The sequence below is a fragment of the Schistocerca piceifrons genome, chromosome 4, assembly GCF_021461385.2.
Source record: "Schistocerca piceifrons isolate TAMUIC-IGC-003096 chromosome 4, iqSchPice1.1, whole genome shotgun sequence".
In the NCBI taxonomy this organism is placed as follows: domain Eukaryota; kingdom Metazoa; phylum Arthropoda; class Insecta; order Orthoptera; family Acrididae; genus Schistocerca; species Schistocerca piceifrons.
In genome coordinates this window covers 191,616,174-191,642,585 of record NC_060141.1, presented here as the reverse complement: position 1 = coordinate 191,642,585, position 26,412 = coordinate 191,616,174, and the positions used below count along the sequence as shown (strand labels likewise).

General features: G+C 40.0%; 1 protein-coding gene across 1 annotated transcript in view; it reads left to right on the top strand.

The window, feature by feature from the left end:
- LOC124794945 (centromere-associated protein E-like) overlaps nt 1–26,412 on the top strand; it is a 622,348-nt gene that overhangs the window by 62,475 nt on the left and 533,461 nt on the right. The window contains exon 7 of the mRNA XM_047258659.1: nt 19,339–19,521. Within this exon, the coding sequence (XP_047114615.1) occupies nt 19,339–19,521 (183 nt within the window). The remainder of the gene's footprint in view (nt 1–19,338; nt 19,522–26,412) is intronic.

Sequence of the window (26,412 nt, the reverse complement as noted above, 5' to 3'; positions counted from 1 at the left end):
ATTGAAAAATACATCCAACTGGCTGAGGAAGTCAAGGACATGTGGCATCAGGATAAAGTTGACATTATACCAATTATACTATCAACTACAGGAGTCATACCACACAATATCCACCAGTACATCAACGCAATACAGCTACATCCAAACATATATATACAACTACAAAAATCTGTAATTGTTGATACATGTTCAATGACCTGAAAGTTCCTAAATGCAATGTAATATATACCGTACAGTTAAAAGGAAGTCACGCTTGATGAAGGTCCGCGTCACTTTCCATTTTTAACCAGACCTAAGGTCTGAGAAAGGAAAGAAGATAATAATCTACATGGAAAACTTAATCATTAAAATACAAAGACCATCTGTGACTTAAAAGCTTAAGAAGGAGGGCAGAATCAGAAGCACTAATAGTGGCTACACAAAATCAGATTATAAAAGCAAAGAACTATAAAAAAGAAATAATGAAAGCCACTCCAGATGATATATGTCAACTTTGTGCAGTACATCCTGAGACCATGAACCAAAGTATTCAGCTTCCCTAACTTGGTAAAGAACGAATACCTGAAGAGGCAGAATAAGGTGTGCTCACACTTTCATTGGCAAATAGGTAGAGTACTACGAGTACAGTGTATCTCCAAGAAATAGTACGGCTGCAGCCCTAATGTGGTCATGACAGCTGGATGTACTATATTGTGCAACCAGGAAATACGTGCCGACCAAACAATAACAGCTAATAAGCCTGATATTGTTACACATCAACCAGATAAGAGATCATGGATGTCTCTGCTTCTTGTGATGGGAACATTAGTTATTAGGTGTCTCAGAAGGATTTGAAGTAAAAGGATTTGATCATCAAGGTCAGTGGAATGTGGAATTTTGAAACTGATGTCACCCCAGCAATTGTTGGGGTTTTAGGATCAATAAGACAACTTGAAGTTATTTACTTATTGTCTGGTTTCACAAGAACACGAAAGTATCTGCAATCAAATGGTAATGTACAAATGTGACATCCAGTCCAAAGTACACAGTCGCTTGGTATAGAGTCCTCAGATCACCGTAGAGTGCTCAAAGTTGGCACATCTTAACAATGTGTTCTGTTGTTTTCTCCTCTTTCCTGTAGTCGCAGCCAGCAATTAAATAGAAACCCCATATCGATAAGGTGCAACTACACTTTTCTTCACCAGTACTAATGCTGCTCAGCCTCAACCAAGTGTGTCATGGTAATTGGAATCCTTCAACCTTCTTTGTTGAGTCTTGAAATAGGTGAGCATTGCTGGGTGGATATTTGTTCCAGTGTTATCACCACTTGGAAGTCATGTCAAAAGAACTGATACTTTCTGCATTGTCGCAGGGTGGTTTGTGTGATTGCAGATGAGTTGTTGGTGGTTCTTGTAGGACATTTTAGAAGGGAGAGTTCTTACGAAAAGTGATCCTGTGTGTTTGTCTTAGCAGCTGCTTTCCTCCTCAGAACTTGTGAAGCAGTATTAGTGAGGACAGGTGACAATTGAATGGGAGTAGCACTAACAGTACCAGTGATAACTGTCCTGGCTTCATTAAACTACATGTCAGTCTCTGTTGGGTGGCTGCTGTTTCCCCACACAGGAGCACAATATTCACCAGCAGAATACACAAGAGTGAGTGCAGTGGAGTGTAGAGTATTGGCATCTGCACCCAAACTGGTTCTGGTAACGTTGTTAAGTAGACTCACTCTTGAGCTGAGGTTCTTAGAGAATTTGATGCACTGCTGTTTGAATGCCAAGGACCGATCCAGACTGATTATTGGATGTATTAGATTGTAATTATGTGGCACTTCGATTCTGTCAAAATTCGCATGTGGGTTTCTGTGGAGTTCTTTATTATTTAGGTCAGGGCCGGCCAGAAATTCTGCACGCGTGTGGTGCTCCTGCACACGTGCAACTTCCGGGTCACAGCGTGCACGCTGCAGTCGTCAGCGTTCATGTAGTGCATGTTTCTACGCACAGATGTCGCTTTATCCTCTTGCTGAGATACTCTGTACCGGCACATTCTAGTGATCTTTCCACAGCTTGCAAGCCAACCATGGGAAGGTATTTCGCGTATTAAACATTTAAAATACTGTCACAGTCTACTCATTGAGACATCTACTTTTATGTTAACAGTTTAACCCAGTAAGACATGTAATACAGTTAACAACTGTGGGTTTTTATTGAGGAAGCTTGACTGACGGCAGGTAGATACACGCAATGTTTTTGAGCTAGTATTTAAGAAAGAGAGCACTTAGCGAATTCCAATGAATCTTATTCATGATTTCAAATAACATTAAACTAGTGCAAGGTTTCCTATAACTAATTCTCGGTGCCCTCAGTTACAGCCACATAATTTCTGTCTCACTGACCTCTGAACAGAATGATAACCGCAGACCTCTCGATGATCACCTGTTATTTCAATACCATTATTGCTATATCTTTCATCAGTTCCGTCTGAAAGCTGCATAATAACCGACAGTTAGATGAATGTTACGTTTTATCGACTTCAGCTGAGTGTAGCCTATATGAAAGTATACATTGAAACAATTGGTTTAATGACCAATTTGCTTCTTGCTTGTACCACATAAACAGGAAAGTGGAGCCGCCGCCATTCATTTAGGACACATGTCTAATAACAGATGGCGCTGTCGCTCCCTGTCGCACACGTGCGCACCTGTGCAGCACTTCTGCACGTCTGCACACTGTGCAGCGTTTGGCCGGCCCTGATTTAGATGGAATGCAATAATCTAAGTTTTATCTGGGTTAGACTGACATCTCCAATATCCAAATCAATCAGTAATTTATACATATTACACAATCACTTCGTATACTCTGAAACCACAACAATTTGTTTATATTTGGATAAAATATAGTTTACATACAAGAGTTTGAAATAAATAAAAAACTATTAAAATGTTTGATGCTCTCCGTCTCAACCTTAATATATTCCAATTAAGTAGTTGTTCCAGAGAAAGCCTCAGTCATGGAGGTAACCACTGAGTTTCATCAGATCACTTGTCAGCACATTCTCACAGTGCAGAAGACTAATGCTTGGTTATCTGGATGCTGGATTTTCATGGAGTCAGTGACTGGCATGCCAAGGATGTGCAGGTCAAACAGAGTGGGGGCTAGAACTGATTGCTGAGGTAGGCCATATTTAGGTCCTCCACTTGCGAGCTTAACTGATTGCTGAGGTAGGCCATATTTAGGGTCCTCCGCCTGGGAGCTTGCCCATTCAGGAACACCTTAGCACCTGTCAGACAGCATGTTGTTCACTAGAAATGTCAGTGTTTGACATGGGATGATTTCAGTGAACTTTGGCATCAATCCTTCTCACCACACAGTGCCATAAGCTGCTGTAAGATCCACAAAAAGCTGCAGCTGATTTCAGAATTTGTTAAACTCCAGCTTCTCCTTGAGCTGTCCATGTTAAGAACTGGTCACAGAAGCTCCTAAAGCCACCTTGTTTGATGTGGATGATGTGATTGATGGTGCCTGGAATGCAATTTAGAATAAGCCTTTATTAGTTTATAGGTCATGCAGGTAGCGATGTGTTTCGGTAGTGAGAAGCATCAGTTCCATCTTTGCCTAGTTTCAGGATGGAAATTATCTTAGCCTGTTTGAAAAGCTTTGGTAATTTTCCAGCTCTCAGAATTTCACTGAAAAATTCAGTGACCCACAGTTTGGTTTAGGTTCAATGGCTTTAAGAAATTTCAAAAATACAGCATCAAAACCAACAACTTCATTGAATTTTAGTATATTCATAGTTACATCATGTTCCTCAGTGCAGAAGTCACATGGGTAAACTGGATGTGGTTGTAGATGGAACCTGTTTATGTACAATTCATGTTTCATGGTTCTTATGTGTGCTTTCTGTATTTAAGTTTTCAAAATCTTCATTAGTCACGCTGCTACAGAATTGACATTCATATGTGTGTACTGCTTGACAACCTTGGAACTGTACAAAAATGTTTTTATGACGTTCCAGGCTTTCTGGCTAGAATGCATAAAACTGAGTCGTCCTGTTGTTTTGTCCCATTTTTCTTTTCTGTTCATGAGAGGTCATCAGCTGTTGTGCCATTATGAGATAATTGATTTTAGCATATAGCTCATTGCATTCTTGAGACCATCTGTGGATGTACTCCTTCTGAAACCCATGTTGTTGTTGTCTTCAGTCCTGAGACTGGTTTGATGCAGCTCTCCATGCTACTCTATCCTGTGCAAGCTTCTTCATCTCCCAGTACTTACTGCAACCTACATCCTTCTGAATCTGCTTAGTGTATTCATCTCTTGGTCTCCCTCTATGATTTTTACCCTCCACGCTGCCCTCCAATGCTAAATTTGTGATCCCTTGATGCCTCAGAACATGTCCTACCAACCGGTCCCTTCTTCTTGTCAAGTTGTTGCCACAAACTTCTCTTCTCCCCAATTCTATTCAATACCTCCTCATTAGTTATGTGATCCACCCATCTAAACTTCAGCATTCTTCTGTAGCACCACATTTCAAAAGCTTCTATTCTCTTCTTGTCTAAACTATTTATCATCCATGTGTCACTTCCATACATGGCTACACTCCATACAAACACTTTCAGAAATGACTTCCTGACACTTAAATCTATGCCCAATGTTAACAAATTTCTCTTTTTCAGAAACGCTTTCCTTGCCATTGCCAGTGTACATTTTATATCCTCTCTACTTCAACCATCATCAGTTATTGTGCTCCCCAAATAGCAAAACTCCTTTACTACTTTAAGTGTCTCATTTCCTAATCTAATTCCCTCAGCATCACCCGACTTAATCTGACTACATTCCATTATCCTCATTTTGCTTCTGTTAAAGTTCATCTCATATCCTCCTTTCCAAGACACTGTCCATTCCGTTCAACTGCTCTTCCAAGTCCTTTGCTGTCTCTGACAGAAATACAATGTCATCGGCGAAGCTCAACGTTTTTATTTCTTTTCCATGGACTTTAATACCTACACCGAATTTTTCTTTTGTTTCCTTTACTGCTTGCTCAATATACAGATTAAATAACATCGGGGACAGGCTACAACCCTGTCTCACTCCCTTCCCAACAGCTGCTTCCCTTTCATGCCCCTCGACTCTTATAACTGCCATCTGGTTTCTGTACAAATTGTAAATAGCCTTTCGCTCCCGGTATTTTACCCCTGCCGCCTTCAGAATTTGAAAGAGAGTATTCCAGTCAACATTGTCAAAGACTTTCTCTAAGTCTACAAATTCTAGAAATGTAGGTTTGCCTTTCCTTCATCTATTTTCTAAGATAAGTCGTAGGGTCAGTATTGCCTCACATGTTCCAACATTTCTGCGGAATCCAAACTGATCTTCGCCGAGGTCGGCTTCTACCAGTTTTTCCATTCCTCTGTAAAGAATTTGCGTTAGTATTTTGCAGCTGTGACTTATTAAACTGATAGTTCGGTAATTTTCACATCTGTCAACTTCTGCTTTCTTTGGGATTGGAATTATTATACTCTTCTTGAAGTCTGAGGGTATTTCTCCTGTCTCAATACATCTTGCTCACCAGATGGTAGAGTTTTGTCAGGACTGGCTCTCCCAAGGCCGTCAGTAGTTCCAATGGAATGTTGTCTCCTCCCAGGGCCTTGTTTCAACTCAGGTCTTTCAGTGCTCTGTCAAACTCTTCACGCAGTATTGTATCTCCCATTTCATCTTCATCTACATCCTCTTCCATTTCCATAATATTGTCCTCAAGTACATCGCCCTTGTATAGACCCTCTGTATACTCCTTCCATCTTTCTGCTTTCCCTTCTTTGCCTAGAACTGGGTTTCCATCTGAGCTCTTGATATTCATACAAGTGGTTCTCCTTTCTCCAAAGGTCTCTTTAATTTTCCTGTTGGCAGTATCTGTCGTACTCCTAGTGAGATAAGCCTCTACATCCTTACATTTGTCCTCTAGCCATCCCTGCTTAGCCATTTTGCACTTCCTGTCGATCTCATTTTTGAGATGTTTGTATTCCTTTTTGCCTGCTTCACTTACTGCATTTTTGTATTTTCTCCTTTCATCAATTAAATTCAGTATCTCTTCTGTTACCCAAGGATTTCTACTAGCCCTCGTCTTTTTACCTACTTGATCGTCTGCTGCCTTCACTACTTCATCCCTCAGAGCTACCCATTCTTCTTCTTCTGTATTTCTTTCCCCCATTCCTGTCAATTGTTTCCTTATGCTCTCTCTGAAACTCTGTACAACCTCTGGTTTAGTTAGTTTATCCAGGTCCCATCTCCTTAATTTCCCACCTTTTTGCAGTTTCTTCAGTTTTAATCTACAGTTCATAACCAATAGATTGTGGTCAGAGTCCACATCTGCCCCTGGAAACGTCTTACAGTTTAAAACCTGGTTCCTAAATCTCTGTCTTACCATTATATAATCTATCTGATACCTTCTAGTATCTCCAGGTCTCTTCCATTTATACAACTTTCTTTTATGATTCTTGAACCAAGTGTTAGCTATGATTAAGCTATGCTCTGTGCAAAATTCTACCAGGCGGCTTCCTCTTTCATTTCTCTCCCCCAATCCATATTCACCCACTATGTTTCATGTTTCCTTCTCTCCCTGTTCCTACTCTCGAATTCCAGTCACCCATGACTATTAAATTTTCGTGTCCCTTCACTACCTGAATAATTTCTTTTATCTCATCATACATTTCATCAATTTCTTCATCATCTGCAGAGCTAGTTGGCATATAAACTTGTACTACTGTAGTAGGTGTGGGCTTCATGTCTATCTTGGCCACAATAATGCATTCGCTATGCTGTTTGTAGCAGCTTACCCGCACTCCTATTTTTTTATTCATTATTAAACCTACACCTGCATTACCCCTATTTGATTTTGTATTTATAACCCTGTATTCACCTGACCAAAAGTCTTGTTCCTCCTGCCACCGAACTTCACTAATTCCCACTATATCTAACTTCAACCTATCCATTTCTCTTTTTAAATTTTCTAACCTACCTGCCCAATTAAAGGATCTGACATTCCATGCTCCGATCCGTAGAATGCCAGTTTTCTTTCTCCTGATAACGACGTCCTCCTGAGTAGTCCCTGCCTGGAGATTCGAATGGGGGACTATTTTACCTCTGGAATATTTTACCCAAGAGGACGCCATCATCATTTATCCATACAGTAAAGCTGCATGCCCTCGGGAAAAATTACGGTTGTAGTTTCCCCTTGCTTTCAGCCGTTTGCAGTACCAGAACAGCAAGGCATTTTGGTTAGTGTTACAAGGCCAGATCAGTCAGTCATCCAGACTGTTGCCCCTGCAACTACTGAAAAGGCTGCTGCCCCTCTTCAGGAACCACACGTTTGTCTGGCCTCTCAACATATACCCCTCCGTTGTGGTTTCACCTACGGTACGGCCATCTGTATCATTGAGGCACGCAAGCCTCCCCACCAACGGCAAGGTCCATGGTTCATGGGGGTGGGCTGAAACCCATGCGGAGTCTATTTCCGAGTATTAACTTTAATCATACCCACAAATAGTTTATAATTGGTTGGCATTGGATGTATCCACTGAACGGTCAAGACCTTGGAGACATAAAGAAGTCTACAAAATTGTATTACAATGTTGGAGAAATACATGGAACATTAGCGAAAACAAAAAGTAAATTTCAATGCACTAGACACGTACTTATTCAAGAATTGTTGTGGAGCTAAATAGACTGCCGCCTTGCGTTATTGTAATTAAAGCAGATAGACTATAATTCATCAAACCATTCAATTTATTTGTTTCCTTGAGACAGATAAGGTGATTTTCAAACATTAATCTTGTTGTCTGTGTTGGAGTATGTTAACAGAATCCTATCTTCTGTCCAGGTTTTTTTGACGGTGCTTGTCAATGCATGCATACATGTGACTGAGAGTGCAGCAGCAGTCCATTCAAATAACAGTGCCTGTAAAATACAGGACAGTGAAAGTAGGCATGCAGTGAGCTGATTATTTAACTAATTGTAACTTACAGAACCTATGTAATGACTCTTACTCCAGTGGTATAGCAGATGATAACATTTGTTATTGAGTTACAGACTTAACATCTAGACCACAACAATGAACTTTGTAGTGATTTTAGTATTTACAGAAAAAGATTTGAGAATTATGTTCATTAAATCAGTGTATGTGATTTGGGTTTGCATGAATGTGTGTGTTCTCTACTTCAGAAGAAGGCCTTTTGGCCAAAAGCTTACTTGTTTAGCAGTCTTTTTGTTGTGCCTGTCTGTGACTCACCATCTCCGCTATACAATGAGGTGACAAAAAGTCGCGGGGTAGTGATATGCACATATACAGATTGTGGTAGATTCGTGTTCACAAGCTATAAAAGGTCAGTGCTTTGGTGGGACTCATTTGTACTCAGGTGGTTCATACAAAAAGGCTTCTGATGGGATTATGGCCACATGACAGAAATTAATGGACAGTGGGTGTGGAATGGTAGTTTTAGCTAGATGGTGGGACATTCAATTTTGGAAGTCATTAGGGAATTCAGTATTCGTAGATCCTCAGTGTCAAGAGTGTGCTGAGAAGACCAGATTTCAGGTATTACCATTAACCATGGACAGTGCAGTGGCTGATGGCCTTCACTTAATGATTGAGAGCAGCAGCATTTGTGTAGAGGGTTCATTGCTAATAGACAAGCAACACTGCATGAAATAACGACAGAAATCCACGTGGAATACACGGCGTATGTATCCGTTCAGACAGTGCAGCGAAATTTGGCATAAATGTGCTATCAGCAGGCGACCGATGTGAGTGCATTTGCTAACAGCACAACACTGCATGCAGTTGCTCTCCTGGGCTTGTGACCGTAGTGGTTGGACACTAGATAGCTGGAAAGCAGTGACCTGATCAGATGAGTCCCAATTTCAGTTGGTAAGAGCTTTCGAGTTTGGTGCAGACCCCATGAAACTGTGGACCCAGGTTATCAGCAAGGCACTGTGTAAGTTGGTGGTTGCTCCATAATGGTGTGGGCTTTGTTTACATAGAAAGAACTGGGTCCTCTGGTCCAACAAGTGATCATTGACTGGGAATGGTTATGTTTAGCTACTTGGAGATCATTTGCAACCATTCATGGACTTCATGTTTTCAAACGATGACTGAATTTTTGTGGGTGAGAATGCAGCATGTCACTGGGCTACAGTTGTTCATGATTGGTTTGAAGAACATTCTGAACAATTCGGATGAATGATTTGGACAGATCGCCCAACGTGAGTACCATTGAACATTTATGAGTCAGTTTGTGCCCAAAATCCTGCACCAGCAATGCTTTTCACAGTTATGGACAGCTATAGAAGCAACATGGGTCAGTATTTCTGCAGGAACTTCCAACACTTGTTGAGCCCATGTCACTTCAAGTTGCTACACTACGCCAGGAAAAAGAATGTCCAACATGGAAATCAGGAGGTATCCCTTGACCTTTGTCACCTCAGTGTATGGTGAACTTTTCAGAATATTGTCATGTTCAGTAAGTCAGATAATTAAAACTGAGCATAAGTACAAGAGATGTCACTTTTAAATTCATGTTGTGTGAAAATCTGCAAACAATAGTAAAAAACTTACCTGCAATGTGAATATTACAGTGTTGTTATATTAGATAAAATTATTATTTATGAGATGGCATGCATAAATAAGTCATTAAATGTTAAAAAAACCATACTAAACTTCATAAGATAACCTATATCTTAAAGCAGGCTATAGTTAGTCACATCATTTACAGTGATTGTTTTACGCAAAACTGCAGAGATGTTCTACAAGTATGCATTGGTTTTAAAAGCTGGTTGTATAAGTGGAAGTCAAATGAAAAGACACAAGTGGGAACAAAATCTTTAATATTTTAAAAGTAATCACCATAAGTGTAACTACATTTATTCCATTGTGAGACAAGAAGGTCAAGGCCTTCATGAAAAAAATGTTTATAGTTGGCTACAGAACCGTGATTGTACCCAGGTGTGCACCTCTTTGCCTGAAGCGAATTGACAACCATAGATGTGTTACTTCAGTGCTCAAAAGATATGGAAATCGCATAGGGAGGGAGAGATTGGAACTGTATGGAGGATATTTAAGGGCTTCCCTGAAAATTTCTGCAGTGTAATCAAAACAACCTTGGAAATATGTGGGCGAGCATTATCTTGCAACAGTATGATGCTGTCCATCAACTTTCGTTGGCATTTGGACTGTATGGCATGCTTCAGTCTTTGCAAAGTGTCCACATATTGCTGTGCATTAATTGTGGTGCCATGTCCTAGAAAATCAATGCTCTTAGGGCTTTGCAGTCAAAGAAAAAGGCCATCATAACTTTCACAGATCTGACATGCCTGTTGCTTAGATTGTGCTGCAAAAGTTTCATTGGGAAGTCCTTATGCATTCTCCATACAGTCCCAATCTCTCCCCATGTGATTTCTGTATTTTTGGAATCCTGAAGTAAGACATTCATGACTGTCAATTTGCTTTGGCTGAAGGTGTGCACACCAGGATACAATCATGGTTCCGTAAGCAACTGTAAGCATTTTTCCATGAAGGCATTGTCCATCTTGCACACAGTGGGATAAATGTATTAACAGTAATTGCGATTATTTTTGAAATGTTAAACAGTTTACTTATTTTTTTCTGTCTCTCATTTTCGTATGAGTGTTTTTTTATAATTTAGCATAATTGTTGAGCAGCATGTACATAGTCCCCACCCCCATTCCAGTACCATCTTCCCATCTGTAAAGTCCTTCAGATGTTGCTGTGGAACAGTGCGTGTGAAAGCTACTCTTAGCTCTGGTTCGGTTTTATTTTATTTTATTTTTTTTTTTTTATATTAAAGAGTTGCTGTCATTGAGATCTTCATTAGAATTAGTATTAAATAATTTTCTAATTATTGTAGCGATCAACATGACGCTCAGAGGAGGTAATCCTCTACAACAGTCAGGAGCTTGCAGATGTCTGCATGCAGCTCCAATTTTCAGCCGAGACAACACTAGGTGTGATTCATGAGACAGGAAACACAACAGTCAGAGCAGTTCGGAACTCATTGTAATCAGATGCATGTAGAATATTTCTGATTGTAGCAGTGTCTTGTTAAGGTTATACCTTCGTAATTCTCATAGGGATGTTCTGATAGCCTAGATGTGTTGCTAGCATGAAACTACCAGGAACTAAATTAAGAATGGACTTCATCAACTGTTTGGTGCTGTATAGAAACTCTACTCCTTGCTCAGCGTGAAAGTCTTTTTGTTATTTTGGTTTGTCTCTGTCTTAAATGTACTGAAAATTGAAAGCATCATTCATCAGTTGCTTTGTGCTTTTATTGGCAAAACATCTGCATGTAGTCATTACATGTTGATGATACTCTACTTTTTTTAAAATTATTGTAGACTGAATGACAATTTTGCTTAACAGTTACATATTCGAGACATTACTGTCACTAATATGTATTTATTTTTACTCGTTATGATAACTGTTTTTTCCTCCATGTTAGCAGGAGCTGTAATCGAACTTGCTCACTCTCATTCACTGCTTTCATTTCTTCGTGTATTTTTAAGTCCACTTTTGTAGTCATTGTGATTGGTCTCCTTGCACAGTTCACTTTCTTAATTTGAAATGTGATGCTACTCATTTTATTCTGTTTTGGCAATAGTGCAAATGAAAGCATTCTTAAGAAAAGCTGTTTTGAAGTCTATAATAATAAAGGACCAAACTGTGTTGTTTTGTCATAATGTTTACAATCAACACTAGTAAAAAAAGGTGAGGAATAGATTTGTCAATGAGCTTTTCTGTTGCAGTATGCTTAAGATGGAGAAACAAAAGTAATTATGACAGCTACTGAAGAGGAGGGCTGCCAGAATAATGCATTTCTAAAAAGTCTGAGGTTATTATTATTATTGTCTGTAAGGTTATTAATATACAATATGAACGTACTTTCCTTGGCCTTGGCCACACCTGAAGTTACTTATACACCTTGCCTATGATTCTCCATCCAAGATTACTGCATTTGTCCTCCCTATCAAAAAATTCTCAATACAGTCATGAATTTCACTTGATACTCAATACAGTCATACTTTCAATAATAAACAGAGGTATGATGTTGCGAGAAATTCTTTCTGGAAGGTAAAAGTACTGCATCTACCTGACTGGCTTGAGCTATAGCTTTAGGATGTGATGTGATAAGAGCATGAGTTGTTTTTTGCAGTGTTTTTGGAAGGTGTGAAAGAGGTCATTCTGTTGAAGATACTTCATTACATTTGAATACAGAATATACTATAAGATTGTACAACAGATGGATGTCAAGGATATTGGACAGTAGTTTAGTGGATCACTTCTGCTATCCTTCTTGAAAACGAGTGTGATCTGTGCTTTGTGTGAACAGCTGGACACAGTTTTTAAGAAAAGGGATCTACAGTATATTGTTGTTATGAGAGCAGCTAACTCGGATGCCAAGTCTGTATAGAATCTGATATGGATTCCATCGACCTCAGAAGTTATCCAGAATGAGATTTTCACTCTGCAGCGGAGTGTGCGCTGATATGAAACTTCCTGGCAGATTAAAACTGTGTGCCCGACCGAGACCCGAACCCGGGACCCCCGCCTTTCACGGGCAAGTGCTCTACCATCTGAGCTACCGAAGCACCACTCACGCCCGGTACTCACAGCTTTACCCCCACCAGTACCCCGTCTCCCACCTTCCAAACTCTACAGAAGCTCTCCTGCGAACCTTGCAGAACTAGCACTCCTGAAAGAAAGGATATTGCGGAGACATGGCTTAGCCACAGCCTGGGGGATGTTTCCAGAATGAGATTTTCACTCTGCAGCGGAATGTGCGTTGATATGAAACTTCCTGGCAGATTAAAACTGTGTGCCCGACCGAGACCCGAACCCGGGACCCCTGCCTTTCGCGGGCAAGTGCTCTACTTCCCCGCGAAAGGCGGGGGTCCCGGGTTCGGGTCTTGGTCGGGCACACAGTTTTAATCTGCCAGGAAGTCTCAGAAGTTATGTTCAGTTTTAGCAATTTCAGGTTTTTTTATCAGTCCCATAAGCAGTATCTGTTTCACTCATTTTTGCAGTGGTGTGAGAATTAAATTAGGACAATACTCCTGCATATTCCTTTTTGAAAACCTTTTGAAAACAGAGTTCAGCATTTCTCTTTTTGTTTCACTATCTTCAGTTTCAGTTCCTTTGTCATCCATGAATGTCTGGACACTAGCTTTGGTGCAGCTACCTGCCTTTATATATGAGCAGAATTTCTTGCTGTTTTTTGAGAAATCTGTGGGTAATATTGTGCTGTGGCGGTTACTGAAACTGTCACACATTGTCCCCTGGAGAGCCAAACATGTTTTATTCAGCAACTTTCACGCTAAATAGGCCTATGCTTAGATGTACACTTGTTATGCTGTTTCGTTGGCAATTTCTTTACAGTGGCTGTGTACCACAGAGGATCCCTCCCATCATGAACTGTTCTGTTAGAAACATATCTGTACCATGCATGATCAGTTATTGGTATAAAGTTGAGCCACAATTGTTTTATGTGCTCGTGTCAAGAGCAATAGGTTTCTAATTCCTCACTGAAATGGGACGCTACTGCCACTTTATGTTGCTTGAAGCACATATATTTTCTTCTGCTGGATTTAGTTGCCCTTTGTATCAGTGATCATACAGCTGACACATGGTCACTGATACTGGCTTCAATGTGGAATTCCTCAAGGAGGTCAGGTTTGTTTGTTGCCATTGGATCCAGGATATTTCCATACTGAGTAGGCATTCAAATTATCTTTTTTATGTAGTTTTTAGAGAAGGTGTTTAGTATTATCTCAGAGGATGTCACATCAGACCTACCACTTACAAAATTGTAATTGTGCCTACTGAACTGATTGTTGGATGATTACAGTCTCTTTTGATGAGACAGTGTAGAGAAGGGAACATGGCCTCTGTGGTGGCAAGTGAATCAGCTGTTGGTGATTCTGGAGAGAGTGCTGTTTCCCCATCTGGATGTGGCCTGTGGAGGTGAACAGTGGTTGTTGTTGTGGTCTTCAGTCCAAAGGCTGGTTTGATACAGCTCTCGATGCTACTCTATCCTGTGCAAGCCTCTTCATCCCCAAGTAACTACTGCAACCAACATCCTTCTGAATCTGCTTAGTGTATTCATCTCTTGGCCTCCCACTATGATTTTTATCCTCCACACTTCCCTCCAATACTAAATTGGTGATACCTCAGAACGTGTCCTACCAACCGATCCCTTCTTCTAGTCTAGTTGTGCCACAAATTCCTCTTCTCCCCAATTCTATCCAGTACCTCCTCATTAGTTATGTGATCTTATTCTGTAGCACCACATTTCAAAAGTTTCTATTCTCTTCTTGTCTACATTGTTTATTGTCCATGTTCCACTTCCCTACATGGCTACACTCCATACAAATACTTTCAGAAAAGACTTCCTGACACGTAAATCTATACTCGATGTTAACAGATTTCTCTTCTTCAGAAAGGCTTTCCTTGCCGTTGCCAGTCTACATTTTATACCCTCTCTACTTAGACCATCATCAGTTATTTTGCTGCCCAAATAGCAAAACTCATGTACTGCTTATGTGTCTCATGTCCTAATCTAATTCCCTCAGCATCACCTGATTTAATTCAACTACATTCCATTATCCTTGTTTTGTTATGTTGATGTTCATCTTATATCCCCCTTTCAAGACACTGTCCATTCCGTTCAACTGTTCTTCCAAGTCTTTTGCTGTCACTGACAGAATTACAATGTCACAGGCAAACCTCAAGGTTTTTATTTCTTCTCCCTGGATTTAAATTCCTACTCAAAATTTTTATTGTGTTTCCTTTACCGTGTGCTCAATATACAGGTTGAACAACACTGGGGATAGGTTACAGCCCTTTCTCACTCCCTTCTCAACCACTGCTTCCCTTTCGTGCCCCTTGACTATTATAACTGCCATCCTTTCGCTCCCTGTATTTTATCCTGCCACCTTCAGAATTTGTAAGAGAGTGTTACAGTCAACATTGTCAAAAGCTTTCTCTAAACCTACAAATGCTATAAATGTTGATTTGCTTTCCTCAACCTATCTACTCAGATAAGTCATAGGGGCAGTATTGTGTTGAGTGTTCCTACATTTCTACAAAATCCAAACTGATCTTCCTTGAAGTCAGCTTCTACCAGTTTCTCCATTTGTCTATAAAGAATTCGTATTAGTATTTTGCAACCATGACTCATTAGACTGATAATTCTGTAATCTTCACACCTGTTAGCACCTGCTTTATTTGTATTTGGTATTATTTCATTCTTCTTGAAGTCTGAGAGTATTTCGCCTGTCTCATACATCTTTCTCACCAGATAGAAGAGTTTTGTCATGGCTGGTTCTCCCAAGGCTATCAGCTGTTCAAATGGAATGTTGTGTACTCACAACTTAGGTCTATCAGTGCTCTGTTGAATGTTTCATGCAGTATCTTATCTCCCATCTCATCTTCATCTACCACTTGTTTATGTGGCCTCTCAACAGATACTTCTCCATTGTGGTTGCAACTACGGTATGGCTGTCTGTATTGCTGAGGCGCGCAAGCTTCCCCACCCGCGGCAAGGTCCATGGTTCATGGAAAGGGAGAGGGGTAGTGAACAGTGGACCGTCAGTTAAACAATATTGGTTATGAAAGTCCTTTATTTTTGACAAGTACACAAATGGAATCATTACTGTAGGTAAGGTTGTTGTCATCTTTGGCGTATCCAGCCATGGTCACGGGTTGTGCAGGCATCATTGGCCTGCCCTCCAGGGCAGCACAGGGGCTGAAGATGGTGGTTGCTGTTAGTGACAACTGCTGACATCATCGTGGCCACTGGAATCTGACACATGGTGGCGTGCCATTGGCATGAGTAAAGTAGGCACCTCATTGATGCTAAACTGCTTCATTGTCACAGTGTGCAATACACTGAGATAGGCAACGTTCAAACCATAGTATCCAACATAAAGATGAAGGCATGTGCCCACTCTGGGCATTGGATAGTGACAGTGTAGCTGGGCAGCTAGCTGGCCCAGGCTAGAACCAACAACTCGCCATGGAGGTGGCAGTCAACAAAAGACAGTCACACAGCTGATGACCCATTGACAGCAAGCAGACAGTATGTCCAGATGGAAGCATGCAGCTACTGGTGCAAATTCTGTGGATGGTGGCTGGCTGCTTCATATTGTAGTGCAAGAGGTCCCCATCTCGTAGTCATCAGCTGGTGTAGACTCGGAATAATGTACACAACTGAATACTGCTGTGTACAGTGAACATCTTTCAATGATAGCCTGATTTGGTTGGTATATATGTGACCCAGAGCCTGATTTGGTTGGTATATATGTGACCCAGATACCTAGTGTTTCTTCAGTGGCAGCACTCCCATCCCGCTAACCATAACAGCGTGGAATGTCCAGTTGTTGCCATTCGACTGCGATGATTTCATTTGCCCTAATTTTCCTGCCGAGTCAGCCTGCTGGGGCACTAAGATGTTGTTTGATTGATTGATTGATTTCTTTATTAATCCATGTAACAATTTACATTGTGTGGATTTCGTCAGCAAAATCATATACAATACAATATACCTACAATTATACACACAAAATTAGTATTTACACCCATTTTTGAGGTATCTTAAATTAGTTTTATATCCTTGTGTAATTTGTAATTTTCTTATAGTACTGTACAATTTTTGATTACATATCATAATTATTTCCTCATGTATTACAATGCAGGCTACTTTAATTACACTACATGTTTTAATTCAGATAGTCCGTTACTGCGTAATAACTTTCATTTAATAAAAAAAATTTTAGTTTTGTTTTGAACTGTCCGATTGTGTCAATATCTTTTATTTTTTGGGGTAATTTATTGTATAATTTAACAGCATTGTACAACAAGCTCTGCTGAGTTTTAACTTTATTTTTCCTCTCTAGATGCAGATTGAATTGGTTTCTAGTATCATAGCTGTGTACTAATGAATTCTTCATACAGCAGTCAATATTTTTTTTTACATACATAACAGTTTGAAAAATGTATTCACAGGGGACAGTTAGGATTTCCAGCTTTTGGAAATGTTCAAGGCAGTGAGCCTACTGCCACTCTTGGTTATTATACGAATTGCTCTTTTTTGAAATTTGAAAACTATTTGAATATTTTTACTGTTGACTCCCCAAAATATTATTCCATAGGTAATAACAGAGTGAATATAAGAAAAATATACAGATCTGACACATGTAGTATCACAAACTGCAGTCAGAATTCTCAGAGCATAGCATGCTGTAGCGATTCTGTTACTAAGTATTTTAATATGTTCTTCCCACTTTAACTTTGGATTTCCGGGATGCTGGTTAACGTATTCTGCTGTGTCGTGCAGAATGTCCTGTAGGTGGCAGCATAGTGCAGATGCACACATACCATCGAGGTATCAATATAAAGATGTCCGCCCCACTTGTGACTTGCACCAGGGAAGAACAGCGTTCTGGTATTCAGTTTTTGCGTAGTGAAGGTGTGAAACCCATTGAATTTCATCGACGAATGAAGGTTCAGTACGGTGATGTATGTTTGTCACAGCAGCAAGTCTACGAATGGAGTAGGAAGTTCGCAAATGGTGTGACTTCAGGGGAAGATGCTCCTCATCCAGCACAGGCACAACGAGTTGTGACTCCACAGAGCATTGCAGCAGTTGAAGCCATAGTGAAGGAAAAACCCCTGAGTGACACTGAATGACATTGAAGCATGTTTGCAGATTAGTCATGGTCAGCACACCACATTGTGCATGATGTGCTCCAGTTTCACAGAGTGTCTGCAAGATGGGTGCCACGGCAGCTGACCCCTGAAATGAGAGAACGACATGTTGATGCTTGTGAAGAACTTCTTGGGCGCTTTGAACGAGAAGGTGATGGCTTCCATGCAAGAATCGTTACTGGGGATGAAACCTGGGTTCACTTACACTAACCGGAAATGAAGAGAGTGAGCAAGGAATGGCGCCATTCCTCATCACCAAAACCAAAGAAGTTTCGAACAGAACTATCAGCAGGGAAGGTTATGCTGACTCTCTCTTGGGATGAAATAGGCGTCATTTTGGAGCATTACATGCCTAGAGGGACCAATGTCACCAGTGCATCATACACAGATCTCCTAAAAAATCATCTGCGGCTTGCAATCAAATCAGATCAATGTGGATTGCTGTCAGCAGGTGTCCTTTTGCAACATGACAATGCAAGGCCCCACACTGCCCGTACAACAGTTGCAACAATCACAGACCTGCATTTTGAGTGTCTTCCTCATCCATCATACTCATCAGACCTTGCCCAAGGTGATTTCTATATGTTTGGACCACTCAAAGACGCAATGGGAAGAAAGAAGTTCCATTCTGAGGAAGAGCTATGCCACGCGGTGCATGAGCGGTTGTGCGGACTACCAAAAGAATTTTCTTCTAAAGGAATTTATGCACTTTGTAAGTGCTGGATGACTTGCATTGAGTGTGGGGGAGATTATGTTGAAAAGTGATACAGCTTTGTACCACTCGCGCACAATAAATAATATTTGAAAAATATTTAAGGTTTTCATTTGACTCACCCTCGTATGTGTTAATGAACTTGAGGATATCTCTGGAATTTTTGGTTACATCTGGGCACACAAGGAAATGGGGAGGGGGTAAGTGAAATGTAAAAAATGTGTGTGTTCCATGTTCTGCTGCACAGTAGATAGGAATTGGGAATATGTTACTTAATGAATTATCTAAGTGCTCTAATTCACATCCCAATTCCTTTGCGTAGGACACGTAGAGACTACTGTTACACATGTATGGGTCTCGCATTTCATGTATTCTATATCACATATTTTTAAGTTTTATTTTCACATTCCATCATTTATCTGTGTAAGTCTTCTTTATTCTTTTTTCCCAGTTGGTGTTGTTTTTTTGCAAATTTTTTTATCACTTGCCTGCTATTTTTCTCTTATGACCTACCTTAACTTTGTCCGTGGTAACAACTATCTGGCTGAAAGTATTGTATTCTGTCACAGTGACTCTGATGTTTGAATTTCAATAAATTTTATTTTAATTCCTTTTTTACCCATGCCTAATGCACTTCAAATTAGACTAGATAATGGACTATGGCTTTCAAGATACAAATGTTGTAGGTACTGAGTGCATTTCCCATGGCACAGTAATGTGATGCATCAACTAAATGTGAAGTGTACAACATTGAGATGTTATCCATCTTACTGCTCTTATTTACATTACATGTTGTATATTTCTAAATTTTAATGTAATTAATATATTTTAGTATAAAAATGTAAAATATTTTGTTATCAATCTACTTACACCAGTCTTCCAAGGATGAAAGGGCAGCACTAACAGCCGAAGTAGCTGAAAAACATGACGAAATCAGATCACTGACTGAAAAGAATAAGCAGCTTGAAAATCGATGTCGAGATGCAAATATGCAAACTCAGTTGAAAGATGACATTATAAAACAGATGAGGAAGGATATAAAACAGTTAAAAACGGAGGTAAGTTCTATACTTAATAAGAATTAGTCTTTAATAGAGTAATATGTTCGAGAAGTATTCCCTTTGCTGCTGCAATCATTGTAGTTCAGTGTATGGATACGATGATAGGTCATAGAAAATACTCAATCTGTTTAACTGCAGGTTATTGGTAAGGACATGCAGCTGATTGATAATGAGAGACGTAATATAGCATCAAAGAACAGTTTTCATACTTATGGAAATGTAGCATCTATTCATCAGAAGACATTTTCTTTATCACAACATAAATCAAGAAGACATGCTGACTCTGTCATACCTACTAAAGACCACATTGATTATACAAGTAACATACCAAAATTTTCTGATAGCTTATCTGCGAAAATAAATAAAGAATTTTCAGATGTGTGCTCTCTTTGTGAAAAGAATAACTGCAGGCCATTTCATAACCCGGAGTATTTGTCATGTGAAAACATTTTAAATAGAAAACTTCATCACAGGTCAAGATTCAGGAATAAAGTTTCTACAGCACAGGAGAATGCTACTATAAAAAGTACAATTGTTAACCTGTGTCTTGATCTTTTGCAAAATTTTGAATTATGTGACTCGTGTAAATGGCTCGTTATAGAAAATGTGTTAAAATAATAAAACAGTTGATGTTTGATGAATTGTAGTTTTAATTAAGATAAAAGACAGAAAAATACTTCAATATAAAAATATGTTTGCTTATCAAGATTTTTAATGACCTATAAGGAGACAAACAGTTTATCAGCCTGCATAAAACAAGTGTGTGTCATTATAATTATCGTAAGGAATGTACTGTTTGAATGTAAATAATTTTAAAATAAGGGAGACAGCTCATGGAATAGTAGAAGTGATGAGCTGTCGAGAGGCTCACAAGGAAAGAATCAAAACTTTGCTAGCTTCTGGACAAATCCATAAATGAGTTAAAGTATGCAAGCACACTGCCCACCCCTCTCCCGCCACACACACACACACACACACACACACACACACACACACACACACACACACACAAACACACACATCATACATCATACATATACACCCCTGTGCAGCTACGTTGTGTCGATTCATTAGGCTCGCAGGGCAAATCTCTAGACATGACTCAAACTTTCATTCTCACAGTTGTTTCCCTGTTTGACTCCAAAACACTATGACCAGAGGTTCTCTCGTGGGTTATGTGATAATGGCAAAACTAGGAAATGGATTTAATGGAGGACTGTGGCTTACTCTGGGACTACAGACAAAAAATATAACTGCAATGACAGAAAATAATGTCTTGTGAAAACTGGTAAGAAATGCTGAACCTGCTGTTCTCTGTAATCTATTTCCACATGCTTGGCAGGAGAACCTCTGTTTACAGTGTTCACATTCTCTTGGTGGCAGCATCAGTGCAATGAAAGTTTGAGTAAGCAAAAATTTGGTATCATGTTCCAGTCCAACAAGAATTTTCAATTGTCACACCCCCATTCCTACAGTGTGGATTCAAAATTTCTGACTGGTTTTGGCAGCTGTCATTTCATGTTCTATCTTCTTTTATTTCATACACATCATCCAGTTACTTCATTTCAGAAAATCTAATTTAGTTATGTATATTTATCTTCAGAATTAAATAATGGTAGTACTGACAACAAAACACACAATTTTCATCAAATAAACACACATGCACAGTGTGTGGGTTTGTGGGGTGAGGAGGGGGTGGGAGGAGGGGGGGGGGATTCATCTGAGAACTAGCAGGTTTCCTGTCTTGTTTATGTGTCTGTTGCCAAACTGATGTGTCCACCATTTGGTGAGTTGTTACCTTTACTCCAAAATATTTACATTCTGACTGGAGAAGAAAAAATGTAGGTGAGCAACTTTTTTCGAGTACAGCACTAATATTAATTTATTTTCAAACTTAGAGTTTGAAACAAGATAGAAAAAAAATGTGTTTAATTGTATTTATTTCTGACATCAATTTACTGATAGATAAACACTCTACACCTGACAAACCTCTGAAGGTCTTCCTGTCCTAATAGCACCGACTTGTGAGTTTGCCTTAACTGTGTACTCTTTCTCAAATGTGTGAACAAATGATAAGTACAAAATGCAAGACAACCATTGAGACTATTCAGATATTATCTAAATGCGTCAACATAAACGTACATTCTCGTTTGGCTTCTGTACAGTTTATGTCAAGAGTACATTGAACTGTCTTATCCTTGCTGACATTTATGCCTCAGACACTATCAGTCTACATGTCAGCAATGGTCAGGATTAGTCTAAACATGTTTTTATTTTTTTTAATATGTGCTCCAAGAACATTATTTCTCACATGAAATTGGTTCTGGCCAGTTTTTCAGTATACTTGCAGCAGCTTTTCCTGGCATCCAGTTTTGCAAGGCCAATTCAAAAAGTACAGAAAAATCTTTTAAAAAGTAATTTTTATCAGGATATTATTATTACAATTACCATCATTTCTATACATAATCCCCTTGGCTTGTATGCATTTGGTCTATGTCTTGTTGAGATATACTTAGTGTTTCATTTATAAAGGGCTAAACCCTGGTAGATTTTCAAACACTCCCATGGATTTACTTTTCCTTATTTGTGGTTGTTTGTCTAAGGTTGCAGGTCCACTGCTTCATGTAATGTTTGACATTATTGTAAATGATTGACAAATGAACAAAAACTTTCTGTAATGTTTTTATTATAGTTCAGCACATAACAAAAACATATTGCTCTGCTTCAGAATGGTATAGTGTTGCCACCATACTGTTTAATAGACTTGAATCATAAATATCACTCTGTTACTAACAGTCCTAACTAACTGAACACTCTCCAGAATGGTCAACAATTGCTCATCTCCAGCTGAGCCAGATTCTTTTATTATGGTAGCTTGTGAAGTGCCAAGTGCACATAGTGAAAATTATTATGACGCAAAGTGTTCCAAGCTAGAGATGTGTAACGCATGTTATTTGATGTTTGCACAACCACTAATGTTGTTTATTCTTTGTTTTGTCCTTGTTGCTATGTGATGTGTGTTGCCAGAGATATCACTCACTCATGTTTTTCTGTACGCTACAATTCGTGTAATGTTAAGAATATACCGTATATCTTGCTGTAAGACACAACATTTATGGTTGACTCCAGCATGATTTGTAAGATAACCACCTTGGATACAACGTAAGTAGTAAGAAACACCTATCCACACAGCATGACCAAGGCTCAATGTGCCATGATGTGAACATGTAACAGCTGTGCTGTGTATTTCCTACATGATTTCTGTAAAATACGACTTTACAAATGGCAGCACCAACAACCGCAGATGAGGTGCCAGCGAGCATGGTAGTCAGCCACATTGCAGTGAGGCCACATCCTTTCTGGCAACAAAATCTGGTGCTTTGGTTCATACAGCTGGAGAGACAGTTTGTGTTGGCCCATGTTATTGTGAATGAGAACAAATACAGTTACATCATCACAGCACTAAACAAAGAGATGGCCACTGAAGTGCGGGACATTCTAGCCATGCCATAATTTACAGAGCAGTATACAGTGCTTAAAAATGGACTGATTTAATGATTGTCACAGTCTGAAACCAAGAGATTAGAGAAGTTGCTGTGGACAGAAGAACTAGGTGAGCTCTAACTGCCGGTGTTGCTACATTGTCTGTGGACATTGGCGAATAGGGCAGGCAATGATGACATTCTAAAAAACATTTGGTTGTTGTGCCTGTCTTTAATGTGCTTCCACAGACAACTGACCACATTGTTGAAATGTATCCATCTAACTTAAATCCACAAGTCGTACTTTGCAGGCTAGTGCCAGCTGACACTGAAACTATTGCTCTACAAGGAGCCGCAGACACTGGTCATTAGCTACAAAAGTATGCTGGTATCATAGACAGTTCAGTACAGTGGCAAGAAAGTGCATCCCACCATACAAAATGGGAATTATGACAGGAAGTCAGTAATCTACATCTACATCTGATGGTGACTGACTCTCCAGATAACTGCTGTCATCTTTTTGTTACTGAACAATACACAAAACAAACATTCTTGGTGGACACAGGAGGGAATGTGTCATTTTACCCGGCCACCTGCCTGCCTCGCCGTTGTTGTGGTGATTACCATCTATTTGCTGCCAATGGGTCCAACATGCAGACATATGGATGGTTGGTAACATTAACCCTCAGCCTAGGTCCCTGGCATAGAATTGAATGGCAGTTCATAGTTTCTGATTTACTGGATCCAGTTCTAGGAGCAGATTTCTTGTCATTTTTTGAGGTGCTCCCAAATCTTCAACATGGTCCTCTTCTTGATACGATGCCTTTTCAACTGTCTTCATGCACACGGTTTGCTCATTAATCTGGCAAAGTGTATTTTCGGAAAACAGTAGTGCAGTTTTTGGGCCACACCATTAATGCCCATGGAATATGGTTGCAGCTTCTGGGCCACACCATTAATGCCCGTGGAACATGGCCTTCACAGGAGAGGGTTGAGGCAATAGTCAATTACCCACAGTCAACAACAATATGTGAGCTATGTTGGTTGTTGGAAGCCACAAATTATTATTGCTTTGTATGGAACCATGCCCTCTTTTTGGTGCCACATAATGAGTTCCTATGAGGGACACACAAATGTGGTGACAAATTTCAGTTTAGCTTTTGCTAAAGTGAAATTTATTATTGCAGATGTCACACTGTTGGCATGCCCAGTTTCTCAAGCACCTCTTGCCCTCATAGCCGGTACTCCCACAACAGCAGCGGGTGCAGTGCTGCAATAGCAGACAAATGAATGTCAGCAGTCGTTAGCATTCTTTAGCAACAATCTTTCTCCAGCACAGCAAAACTGGTTCATATAAAATCATGAAATCTATGCAGTGTATGCTGCTGCTAAAAAGTTTTGACACGTGCTGGAGGGGAAACTATTCAACCTGGTCACTGACCACAAGCCTCTCAGATATGTTGTTTCGACAAAGGTCTGACAAAGCTTCATCATTCCAGTTGTGTCAATTAGATTGGGTTGGGCAATTCGTGACCAACATCACACAGATGAATGGGAAAAGGATGTGCCAGATGCCCTATTCACATGCAAAAGATCAGGAGTACTATGGATTATGAAGCACTCGCAGCGGCACAACAAGAACCTTCTGGTCTACAATTACGGCATATGCAGCAACCAAAAACAGATTTATGGATATACTGTGATGTGCCAGTGCCAAGAGTACTCCCTTTTGTGACAACTTATTTCCAGAAGTGAACCATTGGTTCATTAGATCAACTGTCCATCAACATCCAGGAGTCCCGACACTTCCCAATTGGTCAAGCAAGCTTTTTTGTGGCCAAGTTTAGGCACAGATTATATGACTTACATGCATCAATGAATCACGTATCAGCACAGTAAAATTATTCAGCGTGTTTGTGCACCACTTGGTACATTTCTGTTGCTACTCAACATTTTGAACATGTATGCCTGGATATAACAGGACCTCTACCACCATCTGATGGTTTTGCCTATTGTCTTATTGCAGTTGATAGATTAACACGCTGGCCGGAGGTTTTCCCCATGGGAGATATCACAGCAGAGACAATAGCTACCACCTTTTTCCGCAGGTGGATTGCCCATTTTGGAGTGCCTCTACAAATCACAGTGTATACGGTCAGACAATTTGACTCTTACCTGTTCAAGGCTTTCACTGCACAGTTGGGTGCAAAGGGGATTAGAACTACAGCATACCACCCAGCAGCAAATGGGATGGTGGAATGATTTCATCGAGAGGTGAAGGCATCATTACGTTGTCACATTTCACAGTGGTGAATGGAAACACTACCCATTGTTCTACTGGGAATCCTTGCGTATATAGAAGAGGATTTAGGAGCCACTGTAGCCGAGTTGTTATATGGACAACCAATCCATCTACTGGGTCAGTCATTCGGCAGCACTCCAGGTGATGTCATTGAAGCGTCAGTCTTTGTTAGTATGCTTCGATCGCACATAACAGCAGCTGTGGCCAGTCGCAACGAGTACAAAGCAGTCCCATCATCCATTTGTTTTCAGTGAGTTGTCAAAACGCAAACAGGTTTTCATTCGACACGACATCGTGCGTAAATCCTTACAGCCACCATATCGTGGACCTTACAATGTGCTCAGTAGAGGCAACAAGTAGTTTCAATTAGATATTGAAGGAATTCCGATCACAATTTTAGTTGAAAGGTTAAAGCCTGCTTACTGCCCCACCTACATCAACTGGGCAAAGCACCCAGACAATTCAACACAGACATGCCAACTCCACTCCCCACTCTGCAACCTAGTGCCGGCCCACTGCAACCGCTGTCAATCAGCAACACCGGTGACATTTCAATGTATGAAATTAAGTGAGTTGTTATCCAGTCAGGGTGCCATGTGCGATTTATCTGGCGATATCATTAACACTGGGGGGGGGGGGGGGAGGGGGGGGGGCTACTGTAGTGACAAGACAAGAGCACATAGTGGTAGTTATTGTGAAGCCAAGTGTTCCAAGTTGGAGATGTGTAATGTATTTTATTCGATGTTGTTTATCCTTTGGTTTTCCTTGTTGCTGTATGCATTCAGAGATACCACTCACTCGCATTTTTCTCTATGCTATATTCATTAAATATTGAGAAAAATATCTTCAGCAGAAAGAAAGTCAGCATCAGTCCTAATGTAATTTGTCTTTTTTTATTGCATCGCAGATGTAGATTTCAACTGACAGTGCAGTTGTCATCAGTGCGTTATAAGTAGTAATTATAATGACACATATTCCAGTGTAACTTGGTCATGTAGAAACATTAGTCCAACTACTTACAATGCATTGATGATAGCTGCTCTGTCAGTTGAAATTTAGATCTGCAATGGGATAAAAAAGACATGATACTAAGACCAGTGCTGA